We start from the raw sequence: 21442 nt of genomic DNA, 5'->3' as shown, positions 1-21442 counted from the left end.
TTTCGGAACAAGATTAATAGCATGTTTGTTCATTATTTCACATGCTGAAAACCAGCACTGTTTAGGTTCATATTTGTACAGAATTTATCTGCATGGAAATTCAGCTGACATTTAAGTCCCTCTGATGGCATTCAGTGGAAGCCTTTTATGCAGCTTTAAAATATCAAGACTCTACAGGAAGGCAGTATTAAAAGAATGAAATTTAAAGACTCAGACTGATGACACGTCATGATCTCAAATCATAGCAATGTACAGGAAGGTACTTGTGCCTATTAAGATTAGAATAATTTTCCTCAGGGGATAAAAACTAATTCAAAACAAGAACTGACAGATAAAGCACAATTCTATTGTCTCTGTCTTCTTAGCTGTACCAAAATCCATGACAAAACCAGACACTGGCACCTGACTGCAGTAGTCACAAATATGAATTCAGAAATTAGGAATTCCAGCTCTGATAATTTATCTATGCTTTTTCTTGCATGCAAGGGTTAAGTGACTAAGACATGCAGATGATTTCTTCCTATGTGTCTAACTGTGGCTGAAAAATTATTCTGTACAGGAGACCAGCAGCATTGAACAGTCTACATTTGCCCTGTATTTGCTAGATGCTGGAGATGCAAGCAAAACCAGCGCTCATCTAAGTAGCTACTGCAGCATGGCTGGGCTTCCTCCCAAGTCCTACCATGGTTTCACTATATCATAACACTAACTAGAGCATTTGGGAGATATTTACGCAGGAAAACAAAACAGAAAACCTTTGCAGAAACAAAACCAACCAACCAAACCCCAAGGAAACACATAAACCCAACCAACCCCCCCCCAACCAAACAAACCTGAAACCTCCTAAAACAAAAACCAAAAACCCACCAAGACACTTCACCAGTGTATTCCACATAATCATTAACAAGCTGGAAACAAGGAACGGTTAGGTAAAGGATAAAAACTATGAAAGTAAACTGATGAGATAATAGCACTTCAGAAAGCTGGTGGTAAGAGCTCAGGCATCACCAACAGGAAGAAAATTATCTAGAACCTTCATCCTGCAATTTTTGTATGATACTGAATAATAAAACTTATTCTATAAAGCTGTTCAGAGCAATATCTTACCAGCTTCAGCTGACAGCAGATCTGGGTGATGTCATCAAATAGATTTTTAAAATGGACTTTCAACTCTGTATTTCCTTACTATGGTTATCAAATCTCAGGTACAGCAGTATCAAACCAAACTGTGATAAAGCAGCACTGCATCTCCTGTCCAAACACTCCTGCTAATGAAAGCACAAGCAGGAGGGTTTGTTTGTTTGCTGTGGGTTTTGGCATGTTTAATTTTTGACAAAGAAGAGCTGAGTAGCTGGGGAGAGGTGTGTTGGGTTTTGTGTAGGCAGAGGATGGTAGGATGGAAGAGGGAATAATTTCAAAGCTGACTCAGCTCTCAAACAGTTGGATGCCCTCCCCCCTCCAGCTCCCCTAACCCCCCCCGCCAAGTTGCTTCTATTATCTTTCCATTCAGGAAAGTTAGGCTCGTTGTCTTCTACACTCTTTTGCCTAACACCAATCAATCTTCCGAAGTTTTCCCTGTACTCAGAAATAAATTCTCCTAGAAGATGGCACAGATTTAGCCCTCACTAGTGATTTTCATCAGGCATTATGAATTCAATCATGTTGACTTATCTAAATGTTTTTCAGCCATTGTTCCCGATCTGAGCTTCTCTTTTCTTGTGGCAATTAATTGTGCCAAGTAACAAGTCACAGAAACTGTTCTCTGAAGGCTAAGGGAAGGATGAACCATTGCTTCAGCCCTGAGCCACTCAGCACTCATGATCCTTGCCTTTTGTCTTTATTATTTCCAATGTATTTTTAGAAACTTTTATTTCAATCTCTCAAGTTTCTTGCCAATTGTAATAACTCATTTTACACCTTGGCCTTTTTGCTTTTATCCCAATATGGTTCCACTATTTCATCTGTATTAGTCTTACAGTGCTTGTCTTCCTGTAGAATCAGGATCACTGCCTGCCCTTTCCAGTAGTGACCAGCTTTCTTAATACTATCCTCCCAGAAGGCCACATATTGGCTTCCTATGTTGGCTGAAACTACTTTCCCAGGTAGCAGGATTTGGGCTAGTTTTTTGCATTTATTTTCTTTCTGCTCCAAATTATCTTCCTCTAGTGAGGTTAGATTTTGTGGTGATTTGTTCTGTTCCACGTTTTCTCACTTCAATGATCTCCCTCCTGCACAACTCATTTCATAAGGAGATTCACACTATAAGTTCAAAAGAGCCATCACTCAACTGTTTGCAAAGAAAAGAGATGAACAAAGAGGGTGTGAAAAAATAAAACTGCAGTGAGAATAGTTTGTGTTTAGCACAAGCATTCTTTGGGGAACTTCGCAGAAATACCTCATTGAACATTTCAAATTTTATAACAAATCTACTCCAGTTTTTCCTTTCTGATCTTTTATTCTTTTATTATTTAATTAAAAGAAAAAAAAAATCACTCAGCGATAACAGTCAGCAAGTTTGGCTTGAAAAATGTTGGCTAGTTCAAATTAAATCTAGAAAAAACAAAACTCTGCTGCACTGAATTCAGAGAATAAGAATGGTTTACTTTTTAAATAGCTTTTAACTACATATTGTCATTTGAAGTGGATCCACTTCAACTCACTTTTGATTATAGCGCTAGTGAATCCCTGTGAGCTACCCTAACCACTTTTTAATAGGATGAGGAGTCAGCCATGTGTGTCAGACCAGAAATGCAGCCTCATGCCATATGATTGGCATCATTTTTCTTTTGTAACTCCGATCATTTCCCTTGCACTCTCTTCCTCCAAAGAGAAAACCAACAACTACTGGACCTGCTCCATGTATGATGAGACTAATCAACCCAGCCAATTCAAGTGCATTTCTCACTGAAGCAAACCTTGATGCCTGTCATTAATCACAACTATTTCCACAATAAATTCCAACTATCATTTCTAATCTTCTCTGCATTGCTGCTACAATGTCGTTTATTACTGCATGGGTTTTAGCCTGGAGAAGAGGAGACTCAGGGGTGACCTTATTACTCTCTACAACTACCTGAAGGGAGGCTGTAGACAGACAGATATTGGTCTCTTCTACCAGGCAGCCAGTACCAGAACAAGAGGACACAGCCTCAGGCTGCGCCAGGGGAGGTTCAGGCTAGATGTTAGGAAAAAGTTCTATACAGAAAGAGTGATTGCCCACTGGAATGGGCTGCCTGAGGAGGTGGTGGAGTCGCCATCATTGGAGGCTTTCAGGAGAAGACTTGATGGGGTGCTTGATGCCATGGGTTAGTTGTTTGGGTGGTGTTGGATTGGTTGATGGGTTGGACGCAATGATCTTGAAGGTCTTTTCCAACCTGGTTTATTCTATGTATGTATGTATGTTTAATTTTTTGTGTGTGATATATCTGATAGGATTTTCTTTATTACAGTGGTCTTTTTCTAAAAATACCTATGTAAGCTATTAGATCAATATGCAACTCACAAACACACACACACACCCCCAAACACAAAAGAAAAATAAACAAGCAAAAACTAAGGAAACAAACACATCCACAAACAGAATTAAAAATACCCAAAATCTTACTTTTCTAAGTAAATAATTTGTCCCTGGGAAGCGAAGAGATGATAAATGTCTTCTTCCATAATAGGAGCCATAATATTTCCATTTTTCATTTTCACAGCCCATCAGACTCTCAGATATATTACATCTTACTGGTCCTGTAGTCAAGAAATCAAAGCTACTCTGAGAACAATCTACTCTGTTAACAGTCTGTAACCTGTATTTCTTAAACAGACAATTATTGCCTTATCAAGAGATCTGGGCCTCAGACTCAATTTATATCTAATCCCAAGAAAGGTGTCAATAAAGGCACTATCAGTCAGGCTGCTGAAGCACACCCAGCTCTGAAACAGTTCTAAAATATTTGAATACATCAACAGCTTGAAAGTTATCTGTCCTAAAATACCTAAGGGCCTGGTCACTGGAGTGCTCTGATGGCTAAATCAGCATTATGTTAATTTGATCAAGCAATTTTTTTCTGAGAGGACAGACGTTTCTCCCCTCTTCCTATGTGTGCAATGTTCCCTTTGATCCAGACACCATTTTTCACCTCTTCACTGGGACTTGGTACAGAAAAGCAGGATTTTCCTGATGAGATTAGTTGTAGGCCAGTCTAGCCCATAGATTAATAGAAGCGTGTCATGACATTTGGACTTGACACAAATGGAAGGTTAGCTTTCTGAATGTACTTAAAACACCTGCTGGCACTTTCTTCACAAGTCTGGGGATTTCTACTTTCATGTAGAACCTCACCTCTGACCCTGAGGTAGGTTAATTAGAGAAGCAAGACCCTGATGATCTTCCCTTCCCAATACACACATATTGCCAAAAACTCAATTAGTTTAAATTAGCAGAAGACACTATTTATTATTAATCAAATGGATGACTAGGAAAAGGCAATCAATCAAGTTCTGGGCAAAACTGGAGTAAAGATTGGATTCAGACATTAGTCAGCTCCCTCCACCAAACATTCTGCTGGGGTGCAGCCTTATCTATTAGACAACCACATCAAGGTTTGCAACACCCAGTAATCAAAGGCCATTAGCCTTCATGTCTCAAATCAGCTCTTGCTGGCTGGTATTTCTCACAGTTTGCTTCTTTATTCTTTCTGAAAAGCAGCATGTAATAAGCCATCCTGACATGTATTTATTGGGTTCTCCTCATAGCACAAGAGCTGTTAAATTGCTTCCTACACACTAAACTTCTCACCATCAATATTTCTGAACTACAAACTTGAAGGTCCCTCAGCTCTTAATCTCTGAGTTCATACAACGTATATTGAGTACCCTGCAATATAGTCCTGTTGTTATAAGGGAAATAGGAAAGCCTTCTTCTCAACTTAAAAAATTGTGGCAGAGATAAAAACGAGATGTAATCCTTACTCCTCTTACTGCTGTTATGAAAGTTTGTCTTCAAACACAGATTATGCTCCACTCAAACACTTCCTGAGGGGAACTCATTCATACTCAGGTAGGTTAAAGAACAGCAATGATGCCAGAACTCCCATGTAAAAAACACTTGTAGCCACAACTAACAGTAAAAATAATAATACACAAACATAGTGCTTGTTCACGGAATAATGGAAAATACATGAAAGGATAAAGCAAAACTGAAGTAGTTGACCATGAAGCCAGAGCTCTAAAAGGACCATGACTAGAATCAGATGAGACACAGCACCAAGTTCTATGTCAGATGAGCCTCTTTCTCCAAAACTATTGCTTGTGAAGATTCCTATGAAGAGACTTCAGCTACAATTTGATAATGTGAGCAAATAGATCTCAGCTGTCTAACCTCCTACCCAAAAACTATGATGCACTCTTGTACCCTCCATATCTCTAATGAAAGTGGTCTAGGGTAGGTGGGAAATGGCACTTACTCAACTTGCACTTCGCTTCTCTAATTGATGTAAGAGGAAGTTAGTTCTTAATGTACAGCAAACAAATTAATACCAGTCAATACTCTTTACAATTAAGCATTGTATTTTCCTTGCCAAGTGGCATGAGACAGGTTTTTGTATAAAGCCTTCTTACCAAATGAAGTTGTGCTAATAGAACATCATCAAGAGAAATGTCTCCAGCAGACACTTTTCTTGGCTTTCCCACATTACATTACTGGAAACACAACAAGAAACAAGGGAATAATTAATGTGAGAAATGAATTTAGGAAGGAAACACACACATAGGTTGATAGGAAGTTTCATCACAAGTAAGAGAAAGTTTTGCTATTTCAAACTGAAGGGTGGAGAATAAGAGACAAGTTAAATTATTGCTGATACCTTACCTGGAAGATTGCAAACAAGACAATTGTGTACACAGAGGACTTGAAACTGAGCATAAATTTCAGGCATTCTTTGGTTATGACACAGTCTTTTCCATTAAAATGTAGACACCAGCACCTAAATTTTTCATCCATTAAGCTCCTCCTTCAATATCTCAACAATGAAATATCCATTTGGTCATTCTAACAGCATAACACCTCATGCAATTCCAATATTGATACTGAAAATTGAAAAGTTTGCTATTCTGCTAACTGAAAAACTGAGGATATGACACAGTATTTTCAGTGTGATATAGCTTTGCAACAAATAAGATAAAATATAACACTACAGCAAGCAAAGTAAAAAAAAAGCATAAACTTGCATTCCTACTCAGAATTCCTACTTTAATTTCAACTTTAATTCCTACACAGAAAAGAGAATGGAAAATCTGCATTGCTGTGCTTCCAGATGGAAAAAACAGTTGATTTAAGATGGGGGGAAAAAAAATCATTTTACATTAAGAACTTCTGAAAGGAGAGTAAAAGTAGATTACCTTAATTGTTTTACAGTCCAGTAGAGCTACTCAGTCACCTGGAAACAACTGTGATGATTTTCCTATGGAAACACTATTCTTGTCCTGAACATGGAGCAACAACATTGCTTCCAGAGAATTAAAATCCTACTAAATAGCTGCTTCATATAGCTTTATTTGACTGAGGCAGTTCTGGGGTATTTTGGTGTTGATTTTATTATTGCTGTGGCTTAATGGGAGCCCTTTCATCTCTGTAATACATTGTTTAATATTAGTGTAATACTGGAGAAGGGAAAAGATGCATGCTAGTAAAGTTGTGGCATGACAGCTGCTTGCATAGTATATTCCTTTGCCTGACTTCACTGTCATTTCAAGCTCACATTCCTTACTCCTCCTTAGTCCCTTATGCAACTTCATTCTTCATTTTCTCACACTGCAATGCCCTTACACTATAGTTCATCATTTAGAGCTTGAATGATTTTTGCTAGGTAAACCAGCATAGATATACCAGCCACCCAACATTTCCACTGGGAAGAGGAGCAAAAACTAGGAAGATTGCCAGCAAGTACATTTCTATAACCTGCAATAATCTGCATCCTAAGTAAGCATTTCTGTTGTGCTACATTACAAAATGGAAGATGTTTATGATAAGAGATGGTCAAATCAAGAACTATATCAGAGGTCTGTTAGTAGCTTAATGTATATATTCTCTACTCTAGCAGTCTGATACCAGAAAGTGTGTGCCCTGTGCAGCCCTGTATGGTTTAGGGACAGGGTGGCAAAGAGAGCAGGGTCCACAGCGTGCTCACCTATCAAAACAAGCTCTTACCAAAAGTGCATTTATTTCATCATAGCTCTATCCAAACACCTCAAGACGATAGCTTCTAATGCTACTCCACTGAGTCCTTGTAAACACATCAGAGCTCTTGGGTGCCAGTCCCTGAGCGCCTTCAGCACAAGAAGCTCATTTTATGTTGGAAAGGTTACATTTTGGTTCTAGTTTGTTGTAGCTGCAGATTCAAAACCCGATGTTTTTCAAAACTTGTTCAGCTACTTGGTTAAGTCAAAGGGAAGTGTTCCAAGAGTTTTATGGCTGCTAGCAAAAGCCAACATTTAGAAATAAGGAAGCATTATTTTACTGGATTCAATTATAACAGTAGTGTAATGCAATTTAGCTTAATTCCCTGCATTTACAGCTCTGTATTAATGCCAAACACCATGAAATGAAAGGGGTTTTAATGTAAAATGGCTTATGAGAAGATGTTTTAGAGCCAGATACAGTTTTCCAATTTCTATGCCACAACTAAATATATCTCATTTTACTTCTTTATATTTCAGGCATCAAGTTCAGAATTCAGGACCTAGAATCCGAGGTCTTGGGTAGTTGCTCCAATTTGTACTCTTAAAAATGCCATATTGAAAATAAAATCGGATTTTACTTCTTGGTTTGCACACCACAAGATATTCTTATGTCAGTATTAGCAAGTTCTGTTTCTAAGGAGAAATAAATCATCTTGTAAGCACTATTTGTATGAACAGTACTAGAAGTTTGGCTTGCTTTGAATTTATCCAACTGCCAACTACTCTGTGTTTTATATATACTTTAATCCTATAGACAGGTATTTGTTGCTAAGAGGTTTCTGTCAACATTTGTTATAAAAAGTGTGCTAATATAATACATATTCAACTTCCTTACAAATATCTGTTTATAAAGTAAGAGGGAAGATGAAAACATGGACTACATCAGAGCACTACTGCAGTGTTACAAAGGGATGTCCATAGGAATAGACAAGATGCTGACTGCAAAACTACAGATAAAAGCAAGAAAACCCATGGAAAACTTGGTTTACATGACATCAATCTCACAGTTTCAGACGCTTGATAAAGAAAAGTTTAGGAATTAAGCTAAAAATACAAATACTTATAGAAATAAAATCATTAATAGGAAGACTTAACCAAAGCAATGTCTCACAACCTCCTTCAGAAATTTGCTTTCTACTAATTTTCTGTTTCTCAAGTGACTTCCCAGTCAGACTCTAAGGAGTGGTTTGATGCAAGATGATTAGACCCCTCCAGTACACAGACATGTGGCTTACTTGTACAAGATGTACACCTAACCACTTGTTGTGCTCTTAAAGTGAAATGAATACATAAGAAAGTGGACTGTCTAAACCCAAGAGATGCTCTGCCTTAAATGGAGTCAAAAGTGCAGGCTTGGAAAGCAGCTGCTGTTTGATAGGCTACAACATTTTGGGAAGAAAAATTATAGTGTTTTTTCCTTACTCTATCAATGTGAAATGTACATTGGAAACCTGTGGGATGAAAAGGGTCCTCAAAGTGGAAGTACAGCCAGAGGTTAGTTATTTATAGTCTAATTTATTCCATTTGCTTTCAGAACTAAGATGTTTCATCTTAGCTTTAGCCCAGAGAGGAGCAATTGACACAAGTTGAAGAAGGTGGGAAACTAATGTCTTTCCCCCTCCATGGGCCATTTCTCAGTTGTTGGTTTTTTCATGTTGTCACTTAACTGATGAAGGGTAGAATGGGGCTAAATTATAACTCAACATTTGGAGGAGAAAGAGGTGAAAAGAGGGAATAGATGGAAAAGGCGTACTCAGCACACTGGAAGGAAACATTTCAGTTTATAGAAAAAGATTTGTTGCATACATGAGAAAGTGGTGGTAAGTACAGGCAAAAAAAAAATCACTTGTGGCCTTTTCACCACTTGATCCAGCTAGAAGGCAAAGAATGGAGATTTGACTAAACTCTCTGGATCTGTCAGGCATGATCTGGAAAGCAGCATCAGTCAAGTTCTTGAGCAAAGACAAAGGAACCCAATACTTCAACATGTTTTGCATGACAGGAACATTTTCTGTGTGCTATTCTGCAGATTTCCTCCACACCCATGAGCTGGGTACATCCTGTTTGAATACAACTAGCAATGCAGGCTCCATTTTATAAAACTGCTAGGAGAGCCACATGTCAAACTATTCCACACTCATTTCTTTAAAGATAAAGAGTATTTATGGTAGTTAGCTCTTTATTAAAGTAAGCACTCCTAGGCTTTGTTTCCACACCTAAATATTTACAGCATTTCTTGAAACATACCAGATATTTTTTTTTCTCTCCTTTGAAACAAGAGAACAAAGGCTTTATTAAAAATAAAACAACAAAACTCCTACACATAAATTACAGAATGTCTTGCCCAGCATGAACAATGCTCACTGTATCCTTTTATGTGGCTTCTTACTGGGATCTGGGACTATTTTCAGATAATTTGGAACATTTAAACCAATCCAAATAGTCATGAATTTACCAGAAGAAAATCACTTATTTTAAAGTGCAAGTCACCGGTTTATTTCATCTTAGGAAACACTACTTCACACAGCAGCACTGAGTAACTCTAGAGAATATACTAGAGTTTTGAAACACAATACTAAGTTTTATATTACTTTCTTCAGTGAATTCTTCATCTAGCATTAACTGCAGAAATGTGTGTGTGGTTTAAAAAAAAATGTACTCCATACATCTCTACATGGAGAGGGTCAGAAATTTCAGTCAAACAAAAGCTTGAAAGAAAGAAAATCATATTCAAAATGATCTAGAAACTGTGCTGCAATATCTTATTCTCTTCCTAAGATAACTAAGACACTCTGCAGTTACACTTATGAAATTATTTACCTGAAGAGGCCAGTTTTTCAAATGCTGCCTGACATCTATTCCTCAAGGCATGAGAGTGGACAAAGGCTTTAAAAAATGCTTCTGAAATGTGAACCCAGGATTCCTGTACTTGAGAAATATATCTACACTTAGCAAGTGTGCTATGTCTTTCCTAGGATGTCATTTACAAAACACTCACCACCTGGAAATGGCAAGTTATCTTTACCAAGGGCAACAAAGCTGTACCACTTCATGTGTGCTGGGTATTGGACTACAGGTTCTTAATTTAGAGACACGTTTCCAAGAGAAAAATGCTGTAATATTTGTGTTGCTCCCAAACAGAAGAAACCTAAACCTCCAGTAAGCATTTACCTGTGTATGAATCCATAATATCAATAATTTATTGCTGGAACAGACTTCATAATGCAGTATCATCCAGTTTGAAATACATCAGTCGTGAAGGACATCACCAAAAAATGCACAACCCAATAACAAGTTCATAATTACCAACAAATTACTAACAAAAGTAACTTGGTCAAAACATGTAGCATGAAAATTGGTTGTAATTTGAGTGGTATGGGGGCTGTGGCTTACTGCGGTTGCCATCAATCCTACTTTTGCCCCTGGCATGGAGTCACTGATTGCAAAGTCAGTTACTGCACAATGGAAAAAGGATGGCCATTCATAAAAGAATCTTTCTCCTGTTTCTGACTCCTTGTAAAGGGATTTATCCTCCAACTTGTAAAATCCAATAGGACTTAGACAGCCAGTGTCAAAAGAAACAAATCCTGAAATTAACATTTCCCAAATAATCTTTATGCTAATTTGATGCCTAGCAAATCTCTTTTGGTATGTCGACTATAAGAAAACAGATAGGAGACACAAATAGAACATTTGCTGAAGATTTTATTCTTTAGAAGCTGGTCCAGATCCTAATCCTTGCAAGTGAAGACAACCACAAAACAAGAGGTTGTTTCTTCCATTGCCTGCTGTTATCCAAACTGCTGATGATATGCTGTGGAAAATTCAAACCATAACAAGAATACATCAAGTTCATTCTGCTCTTCACTCTCAATACATTGCATCTCAATTTTCATACCTACAGAGCAGAAACCTGCTTTTGTCACACATCAAGTGCAAAGTCACATAACTCTGAAGATGAACTACACCAATTAAACTTCTATCAAAGCATTTAAAAGATGCTAAATAAGGCTCTGTAAGACTGGCAGCGCACCGAGTGTCTCTGAAAAAAGAGAGATAGGCACGAGTTTCAAGCAGGCTCCAGCTTTCCAAACCACATCCTTGCTATGAAGGGCTAATTCCTACAGATCTACAGCCATGTCACCCCTTACAATTTGCTCTACTCCATCTGAAGCAATTCTTGGTTAAAATAGCGTTTCCTTGCTTGTGCTATTGGCTGCATGACAGTTAGACACAAGAATACTTAATAACTACTTAGAGCTAAATTCCCCTCTCCCCCAACTTCCTAAGGACCCCAGAAGCTGTGAAAAGTAGTCGTAGCTTTGTGCTTTCTTTTTCCTGCTTTTAGAAAGTTTATTCTATACTATAAATTGTCAAATGAGTTTGTCTAATATTGTCATTTCTTCCTGTTATAAGGACAAATGCACAGTTTGTATATCACAGCTGCCTTCAGAAGACAGCTCTCTTACTCTCCACGAAACACTGCGAATACGTTCAGCATGTAACGGCGATTTTGCAGAAGTAATGTTCATAATGTTTCCTGTTCTTCCCTGTGTTTATGAGAAGACAAATCTCACATAAAGGAGAACTATTTAAGATGAACACAGGGCACAGCACGACATTTTACCCCAATAAATTCAAATGCCAGCCCTTGATGCAAACAGCACTTCTGTCAGTTTCTGCAGTGATTAGCATCACCACAATTACTTGAGTGAACCCTTTTGAAAACGGAAAGTTACTACAGCTCACCATGCTGCCAGTAACAATCACTACAGAATCCTGAGTTACCTTGTCTGCAGGATGGATTGCATTTATACAACGTTTTTATTCATTGAATTTCAAAATGCTTCTCATAAAGCAAGAGATAAAATTCCTTTCAAGGCATCAACATAGTCACAGTTCAACAACCGGGGAGCTCACAAACATTTACATGTGAGAGCCAAGTTAAAACCTCCCTGACATTTATGAATTTCCCTGAAACACACAACTTAAAGAAATATTGCTCTCCATATGCCTAGGGTGTGACAGGAATAGGAATAAAAACACGATTAAAATTAAATAAATAATCACAGCAAATGTACTATAAATAAGACATGGAGAAGTCTATTTCACTTCTCATGCCTTTGCCAGCTTCAAGCTTACTTAACTCCTCCCTTGTTTTATGTTTGGAAATGGGTTTTTCATTTTTGTTGGCCTCCTCTTAGACTGAATCCAGATGGTTCATACTCAGTTTTTAACAACAGTCAGCTGCAGTTTTACTACTTCAGCTTGGCATGACAAGAGCCATATTTTACAATATTAGGCTGAGCATTTTGATGTAGAACATCTCAAGCTTATTCCTCTAAAGTGACATGTTTCTCTCTGCTTTTTATTCCCAGTCTATTCCAAGAACCTCACACAGCTGCTAGAATGTTGATGAACTATCAGAGGCTGCTGTTGCTGAAAATTATCATTATCATTGCTGCACAGTAATAATATTTTCATAACTAACCACAAGGAATCATGAATGCAAAAGAAAAAAACAAGCTGCTTCTCTTAAAGTATTGTTATGTACGACTTCATTATACTTTGAAAGACAAAATTATCTATTGTGTTCATCATTTACTCTGTTTATTATCACTAGAGCAAAAACTCAAAGTAACAGCTATTCATGTTTCTGAACAGTGTGCATGCTTCACAGAGAACCTATTCAGATCAAGAGTTTATTCCACTCATTTTCTCCTCCCATTCCCCACATCACATGGTAACATTGGGAACTGAGGGGGAATTTGTTGCCTAGCTAAATAAAACCTTCAAAGTTCTCTTGCACTTCCTTAGAGGATGCTTAAGAGATATAAGAAGTAAGATCACAGGGCCCTCACAATCCTTTCTGAGCACCACTACCACTGCATAGGAACAATGAAAACTGCTATTTGTGAACTAGTGGGAAGAATGAAGGAAAAAAAACAACAAAACAAACAAACAAACACACACCACACCAAAAAACCCCAACCCAAAACAACCCAACATCATCATATTAGGAGCACTTACTTGACTGGAATAGAGCCCCTCCATTATCCCCTTTCCAACTGCACACAACCCTGAACGTACCAACAAAAAAATAATAATAAAAGCTTCCAACAGATCACCTCACTGTCAACAGCAGATCTTATAAAAATACAGTCAATGTAGAGATGTTTTTAAAACCAGGTTTGTCTGATGAAGACCATGCCTTTATTTACCTGAAAGTGCCACAGAGCAATTGCATTGCTTTCAGGTGTGTTTCTATGCAAACCGAGCTGGATTCACAGTCAAATAATGCGCTTTGCTTGATCCTTGACTTGAAGTCTGTTCCTGCTAGTCACCCTGCATCCAGTGTGTATTTTGGATAGGTGATAGTCAGAAGCCCATAAAGAAAAGGAAAATAGCCCAACCTCATTAACAGGAAAGCTGCAAGAGAGGTAGAAAAAGGGAGAACAGTCCCACATCAATCACACACGTTTCACATCTCTACCACTGCTATATCATCTCTAAACAGGAGCAGCTTCAGCAGAACAGATCCACCCACTCCTGAAACATGGTCACCCCTAGCTGGTCTAATTCCATAGATAACTTTGGCTGTTGAGGTGTGTAATACTTTCTGGGATTCAGAATTGGACTATGGCACTAAGAATCTTTGTTTAGATTTAACATCATTTTTTTCACAGTTCCCAGCTGCTTTGGCTTACTTGTGTTTGTACTATTTCAGCAAGAATGTATCTGATCTCTTAGCTACAGGAATTTACAAATAGCAAACACCATCATATCACACAAGACAAAGAAGTATTAGAAAGACATCATGCCATTAGGGCACATCTGAAAGATATGTTTACCTAAAAGTTTAAGTTGCCCCAGAAAACTTCAAAAATGGGAAGGAAACTCTTGCTCTTTACTAGATTTTTAAATGCTAGGAACAATTTTCAGATTGCAATATATTAAAATGGTATTAACTTTTCCTAGATGCAATTATGTAAATTACATAACAAGGTTTCATTTTTACACGCTCAAAACTCTATTTTGGCTTTACAAGAGGAGCATCTCATCAAGCCTGTGGCAGCAATTTGTCTCTTGATCTGTAATGTAACTGCACCAAGTCTCCCATTTATGAAAGACAGCATTAATCACTCTTATTTTAAACCTCAGACTACTTCTACTTATCAGCATTAAATGTACTCCACCCACATGCCCTGCAAGCCAAATGTTGTGAAACAGTCATTACAAAGAATCAAGTTAGAAGTTAAAGACAGCTGAGAAGTGAAAGTCAGATTACATATGCATGCTATTGGTTTTTAGCAAAGCCATGCAAGTGTGGAAGAAGTTGGCCATGAATATTCCTCTCAATTCCATCATGAGCTTAAATGCAGCCCTAGTTAAAACCTTCTCATGTCTGCTTTCAATGACATTACCATTTATGAGATTTACTAATCATGTTAAGACAACAAAAACAAAGGTGCAAGAACAAAAATACCACCATAAGGACAAGTCAGGCCAGAACTTCATTACCATCCTTAAGAATGAATTCCTGCTCAGGAAGACAGTTAGCTTTATCAGACACTCAGCATGGAACTGAAACACCACTGCATGTTTGGCTGCCAGCACCAAGGTGGTCAGCATTTGAAAATACTTTGCAGACCAGGAGTAATTCATAACAATACTTGCAGAATACCACACAGAATTATCTGCAGCTCACGACTAGTTTCTGGGCACAGAAAAGGCGCACACAAGTGTTACCTTATTGTCACCATTTAGTATTGTACTATTGGAGATAAAACTACATCTTACAATTATACTTCATTATTTATGCTCATTTTAGGATGATTTAATACATGCTACTATCCACTTACATTGAGCCATCCTCCAAGGTTAGCCATTTACACTTACTTTTATTCATTAAGAGGATAGTAATAGGGTCCACTGGGGTAAAATATACTCTGTCACGTTCATTACACATCCTTTTAAATGACAAAAGCTACATGGCAAATTATCATAGCAACTAGCATATCAATAACATTATAGTATGGCATTAGGCTACTCGCCAGGAGCATACTTTCTATCTAGCACACTGGGCATAAAACAAAATAAACAAACAAACAAACAGCAAAAGAAGGAAAAAACAAAGCCAAAAAAACCCCACTCCAAAACTAACCTGAAACCCTCCACACACAGCAGGATGCTAAATTTTCCCAAGTTGCTCCAATGCCATAAAATTTAACATGATTTCTACCTTATCGCCTTTTTAAAATCTTATTAGGGATTCTGCATATTAATCCATCAGCATGGGGGAAAAAAAAAACCCAAACCCACCATATTTTCTCTGAAGAAACTGTCTATTAGCATAGTCCTGACCACAGGCCTGACTGGGATGCCTTGTGTATCTCAAACCCATCCAGAATATCTATGTAATCCTCTATTGTTTTCAGAGGCGCTACTGTCTAGAAGCAGAAGTTTATGAAGAATGTTAAAAAGGAAGACCAGAGTATCACCACTACCTCTGACAGTTCTTAAAATCCACCTTTCTTGCCTGGTGAAAGACAGAAGTGGAATCCATGGACACCTGTTCAGATTGCTTACACAATACAGACCTTGCAGAAAAGATACATTTTATTCACAGTTCATTTTTTATAGATATATCTACATGTGTAACACAGTGGCTCAAAGATTCATCACTATGGAAGAAACTTAGCTAGATATGGTGGATTTTTAAAAAGCAGAACAAAACCCACAGACACACCATGCTTCACTGGGCAGTTAGAATCAGGTACTGACCTGTGAAGTTTGGCAGTTGGGGACTCTTCTCTTAAGTGCACAATACACACTTTGGAGTTATTCCACCCCTCACAGCAGCAGCCCCTCTAGCTGCTGGCTTTCCACAAGCAATTTCCCTACAGAAACTTTTACCTTTCATTTCACATTTGGAAAACGTATACAGGCTTTAACCCTACTCTGTAAATCACATTATTCATCTGGCTTCTGTAACCACTTTCCTTATTAAAGAGCATTTAAAATACTCAAAAAAAATTTATAAAGAGGAAACTAACATGGAAGAGTGTTTACAAGAGCCCACTGAATCAGACCTTCTCTGCATTTGAGGGCAACAGCCAAAATTCAAGGAGTGAGGGTGGGCTACACAGCAGCAGGAGAATCAAAATCGCTTTTCATGTCACAGAGGTGCAGGAATCCTGGAACCACTGAAACAACTGCAATGATCTGTCTTTTGGGTATCTGGTAACATTTACCCTACCCTTGCATTTTCAGAGGCTGGAGTCAAAAGATAAACCTAATGCAGCACCAGTATGCTCTGAAGGAATGTGATGAACTTCCACTGAGAGAAGGCTTGTGTATGATTAAAAGGGACCATGAACTTTCCTTACCAACTCGCATCACATCTCAGAAGACCAGCTGTAATTTGAATTCACAAAGAAGCAGCAAAACAGACCACATATCTGTAAAACACTCAGAATACTTTTCTTTCATGCTGGGGGAGGCTGTGGGGAGAGCAAAACGTTTAAAGGCTTTATCACTGCAGTGGAACAGATAATTAGGCAATTAAAACTATGAAAAGTGGACAAATTACTAGTTCCAGATGAATTGCATTTCAGAACAGAGATGGGAGCAGCAAGAAAACAGAAATGAGAGCCTTTGGCAAGCATTTTAATAGCACAACTAAAAGAGGGGCAGCTCAGGAACAAAGGTGAAAGGGTAGTTAATTTGCAGAAACCTATCTGCTTTGGCAAAAGAACATTTGGAAGGAGTCAGCCCCTAATATAATCTCACTTTTCTTGTGTTGATAATTAGAACACATTAATAGAAACCCAAGAGTTCCCATTCCAACTTCATTTCTCATCACCCAGAAAGGCCCTCCTGTACTAGGTTTTTAATGACATTAGCAAAATCTTCACACAGAGACTTGTTGTTCAATCATTCCTCTCAATAGGAACCCCCAACAAAATCACCATTACCCTCCTATTTGCTAATGGGGCATGGAAGGTAAGCCAGGATTTTGTACACTGCATTAATGTGAAAGAATAGCAAAACCTTGCATAAAACATCCTCCTCCCAACTGATTTGAAGTAACTTTCATGAAGGTGTTGCTGACCACACAGAGTACATCACCGCAGTATCTCACTTCCAGAAGCCTCTTTGAGACTCTTCCCTGCAGATGCTGGACCTCTATCCAAGCCAAGAAGGAGACTGTTCTGCTCACAGCAGCTGTAAAAGGGCATACTTCTACAGACACATTTTAACACATGCATCTCACTATACAAAGCTCTTTGTGGAAGAGGCCTCTGTGGCACAGCAGCAGAGACCACTGATCTGCTACTAAGGTTTTCCGAATGAGAACACACTAAGAGGGAAGCTGGTAAAAATCTGCTACTTTAGCTCTGCAGAGGTGCCACTTATGAACTTTCTGGCTTAAATCTTGTAGCTTTGCTGCAGATGTAAATGAGGACATGCTGAACAGGCTGGTGGCTGCATAGTGGTATCAGGTGTGCCTACTCCCTTACTGTCTACTGCAAGGAGAGGCTGCTGTCTCATCGCACACTCTTTTAGAAGGAAGGACTTTGCAGCTGCAGCTAGGATAATCTCATTTTATCAAGGATCAAGGAGAAAGATAAATGCTATTATTAAGACAAGCAGAAGTCATAGAGCTTCTGCCAAGCACCACAATGATTATATCTCATTGACCTGTGGAGTATCTCCCACCACAATCACCCTCAGAAAGGTGCCAGTATAAGAAGAAAACTAATCTTGAGCATTACAAAATATTTCCCTTGTACTAAGTCTATAAATTAACATTTATTTAAAAGAAATACAGAGCATGAAGACAATGAGGCAGGAGTGGAATGAAGAACACGGGGAGTATTGCTTGAATATTCAAGAGCATATATATGGTGGAAGTTAAACCTCCCATAATAACAGCAATAGACAGCAATTTCTATTTCTTTGCTTTACATGTGGACATTTAAATAAGGGAAATACTAAGCAATAAGCTGTGGGATAAATGTGCAAACAAACTTCACCACTTTGTTGTTGGTTGTTTTTTTTTTTTTAAATTCATCACTCCTGAGCAAGATTTCTAATCACTTCCTTTCTAGTTATGAGTTTCATAGGTAATGATACAGAAACATTTATTTTAATTATAGCAGGGTTTTGATATCTATGGAACAAATTCATTCACACGGTTTATTTGTTCCTGAATCTGGTTCCTCCAGTTCAAAATGCAAGGGAAAAAAAAACCAACACACAAACAAACAAAAAACCCCAAACAGTTTCACAGTTTTAAATTCTTTGAATCCTAGGAAGCCACTCTTATCTAATCCAAACAGCTTGAAAGAGACATTGCCATAGGAAAGATGTATTGGTTGCAAGGACAACAATAGCACAACACTGGCATCTTTCAGAAGCAAAGGGAGGGGAGGAAACAAGCCTAGGACACTTTATACTCCCAATACTCTCATCTCTAGCTCTCTCCATAGTGTTATTCTACTGTCAGACTCAGTGTTAACTCTTTGTCAAAACAGGACAAGCCATAATGGCACAAGGCCTGCTTAAAAACTCCTCATTAGATGAACTGCTTTAGATGAGCACATGGGAAAGCTGACCAGAACATGTTTCCTCCTCTTTTCTTAAGGGGATCTGAAGCAAATAGCACAAAGGTTTTTTGCCAGTCACTTTGTGAATATGGCAGTATACACACTATATTCCATTGTCTCCTGAAAAAAAAGCCCAAAACCCACAAATGAAGTCCACCAAATAAACTATACTGACATACTGCAGAGGCCAAGGTCCTTCAGACAGTATCCTACTGCTACTTTTCTTTCCTACAATGTAATGATAGTAAGTAATTTCTTTCGCTATGTTTTCTTACTGGGAATTTCTCTTTTGTTTTTAAAAGTCAACATCTCAGCACTAATCATGAGCTATAACCAATAGGTGAGAGCTCTTCTCTGTGACAGACTTTAGCAAGTTTTTAATCTTTGCCCTGCCTATGGGTGAAGGGAGAGAAAGAGTGAAAGAATAAGTAAATACAAGAAGATGCAATTTTAAACCATTCTTGATTTTAAAAGCAACCAACCTGTCCAGTATTCTTAATGTGAAACAGGCATTTTCTCATGCAGATTTCCCTTGAAACCAGTAAGGTTAACATGAGAATTCTGTCTTTGCACTGTATTTCTTTTCTAGAGAGGCAGATTGAATAAAATTTCCCAGTTTCTACAAAATGAATCTGCACTTAACAGTTCTTGGCACTTTCACATTTGCTATTTTAGAAGTCACCTCAGACTGCTTCAGTTTATCCTAAAAAACAACTTAAACATTAAAATTCATGCAAGAACACATGCTCCAGACAGCCAATAGAGCCACACGCCTCTGAGGATTCTGAGCTTATCTGAAAAAGAAATGCTTCTTTTTTGCCCCTTGACTGTGAACAAAACACAAAAAACGCTTCAGATTTTGCATTAAAAAAAACCCCAAACAATCACCACCACAACAAAAAACCCCAACAAACAAAAACCCCAACCAAATAAACAAACAAAAAAGCATCATAATAGGGACTCTTCAGCCTTATGCAAATCTATCTTCTAATAATTTAGTGTGAACTATGTTCTCACTTCTAGAAATCGCACCCTCTCCAACCATGCACACACACAAAACTTGGAGAAGTCTGACCTTCATCTAAACATTGTGCACATTTCAACAGGCAAACAGCAATCAAACATGATATTGTGTACTATTGTCAGGAGTTCCCAAACAGATTATCCATAGTCATTGAGTCAGCTGCTGTAGGTGGTGTGGAGAAACACCACTACAAACAGAAGCACCGACAAAAGTAATGCAACAACTTACCTCAGTGCACCATCAGGGGAACTACTAGTTTTACAAAGAATAGAGAATTTACTTTGCTTACTGCTTCAGTTTTAGTGAAAAGAACAGTATAAATAAGTATGGTGTTCCACCTGCACATGGTAAGGCACACAGGCTGAAGGTGACAAGCAAAACTCAGATAAACTAAAGGTATTGAAATGCACATGATAAGCAGCGACCTAGATTTGGAAGCAAGGTACACACATGCTTCAAACAAACAGAAACACTACAGTAGAAATAGACACAGTGGAGAAGCAGTGATTACTGACAGTTATGAAGTTGTTACATTTTTGAAGCAGCACATCAGTTGCTTTAAGAAATACATCTCCAACACACTGAAATAGCCTGCCACAATTAGGAGGTATTGATAGATTTGCAAATAGAGGTTACAAACTACACGAGTTAGAAACAATTACATAAGGCTTTACAGCATAGCTCCAACCTTCACCGCACACAGCAACTTCTTTTAGAGCAGCCAGTTACCAGAATTAAACCAGAACATGTCTTAAAAGACAACAATAAATTCTACCATAAGCCTCCTTAAAGACTACAACTCTACCCTTGTAGAGGTAACATCACAGAAGAATAATATGAACTAAAATATTTCCTCTTACCTTTGCTGAGGGTGCCTGTGATGAGCTTGAAAATAGTCTGAGCAAATTTGACAATCCCATGCTTGCACCTCTTCGAACAACCACTCATGGCTCAAATGGGCTTGAACAGGTCTTCGTACACAGTTCAAGAAAAACAAACAACCAAAAAAAAAACACAAACCAAGTCCTCTACAAAGTTGAGATGACAGTTCATGCAATGCACAGAACTCTATGCTCTCACACGCTGAGCTCCAGCCTCTGCACTGAGGTTTGCTCTCGGAAGCTCCTATGAAAGCTAGCAGCAGAGCAGGCTGGCTGTTAAAGGCATAGCTCTGGCCCCAGCCGCGGCTGTGTCTGTGTGTTACACTTGCCGTGATACCCTGATGAAAGTTGCTAAGCACAGGCAACCAGGGGAGGAGGGTTTGCTTCACCGGGCTTTGCAGACTGCTACACCGGGCACTGCTAGTGCAGCTCGAGGCACAGGATGCTGACTGCTGCAAACAAAAGCAGCTGCTGCTTGAAGACCATTTTCTTGGCTCTCTTTTCCAGACGATTGCATTAAGTTGTCAATTTTACTCTCATCAGGACCACAGGAACTAGAAAATAATGCTTCTTTTTTCTTTTATCCTACCAACACTGTACTCATACTTTTCATGTAGAAGGCTGCAGAGTATTCCTTTGCAAAACCTGCTAGAAGCAGAACAGCAAAGCTGTGCCCAGAAAAGAAGTCTCTTTTC

At 38.4% G+C, this 21442-nt stretch overlaps 1 protein-coding gene across 1 annotated transcript in view; it reads right to left on the bottom strand.

Annotated features, from left to right (window-relative positions):
- KCNIP1 (potassium voltage-gated channel interacting protein 1) overlaps positions 1-21083 on the bottom strand; it is a 379245-nt gene extending 358162 nt beyond the window's left edge. Inside the window, exon 1 of the mRNA XM_054168340.1 lies at positions 20727-21083. Coding sequence (XP_054024315.1) covers positions 20727-20814 — 88 coding nt within the window. The 5' untranslated portion in view covers positions 20815-21083. The remainder of the gene's footprint in view (positions 1-20726) is intronic.
- Between the last annotated feature and the right edge of the window lie 359 nt (positions 21084-21442).

The sequence above is a fragment of the Dryobates pubescens genome, chromosome 16 (assembly GCF_014839835.1).
Source record: "Dryobates pubescens isolate bDryPub1 chromosome 16, bDryPub1.pri, whole genome shotgun sequence".
NCBI lineage: Eukaryota > Metazoa > Chordata > Aves > Piciformes > Picidae > Dryobates > Dryobates pubescens.
Note: the sequence above shows the minus strand (reverse complement) of the source record. Positions and strands in the feature narration are given on the sequence as shown.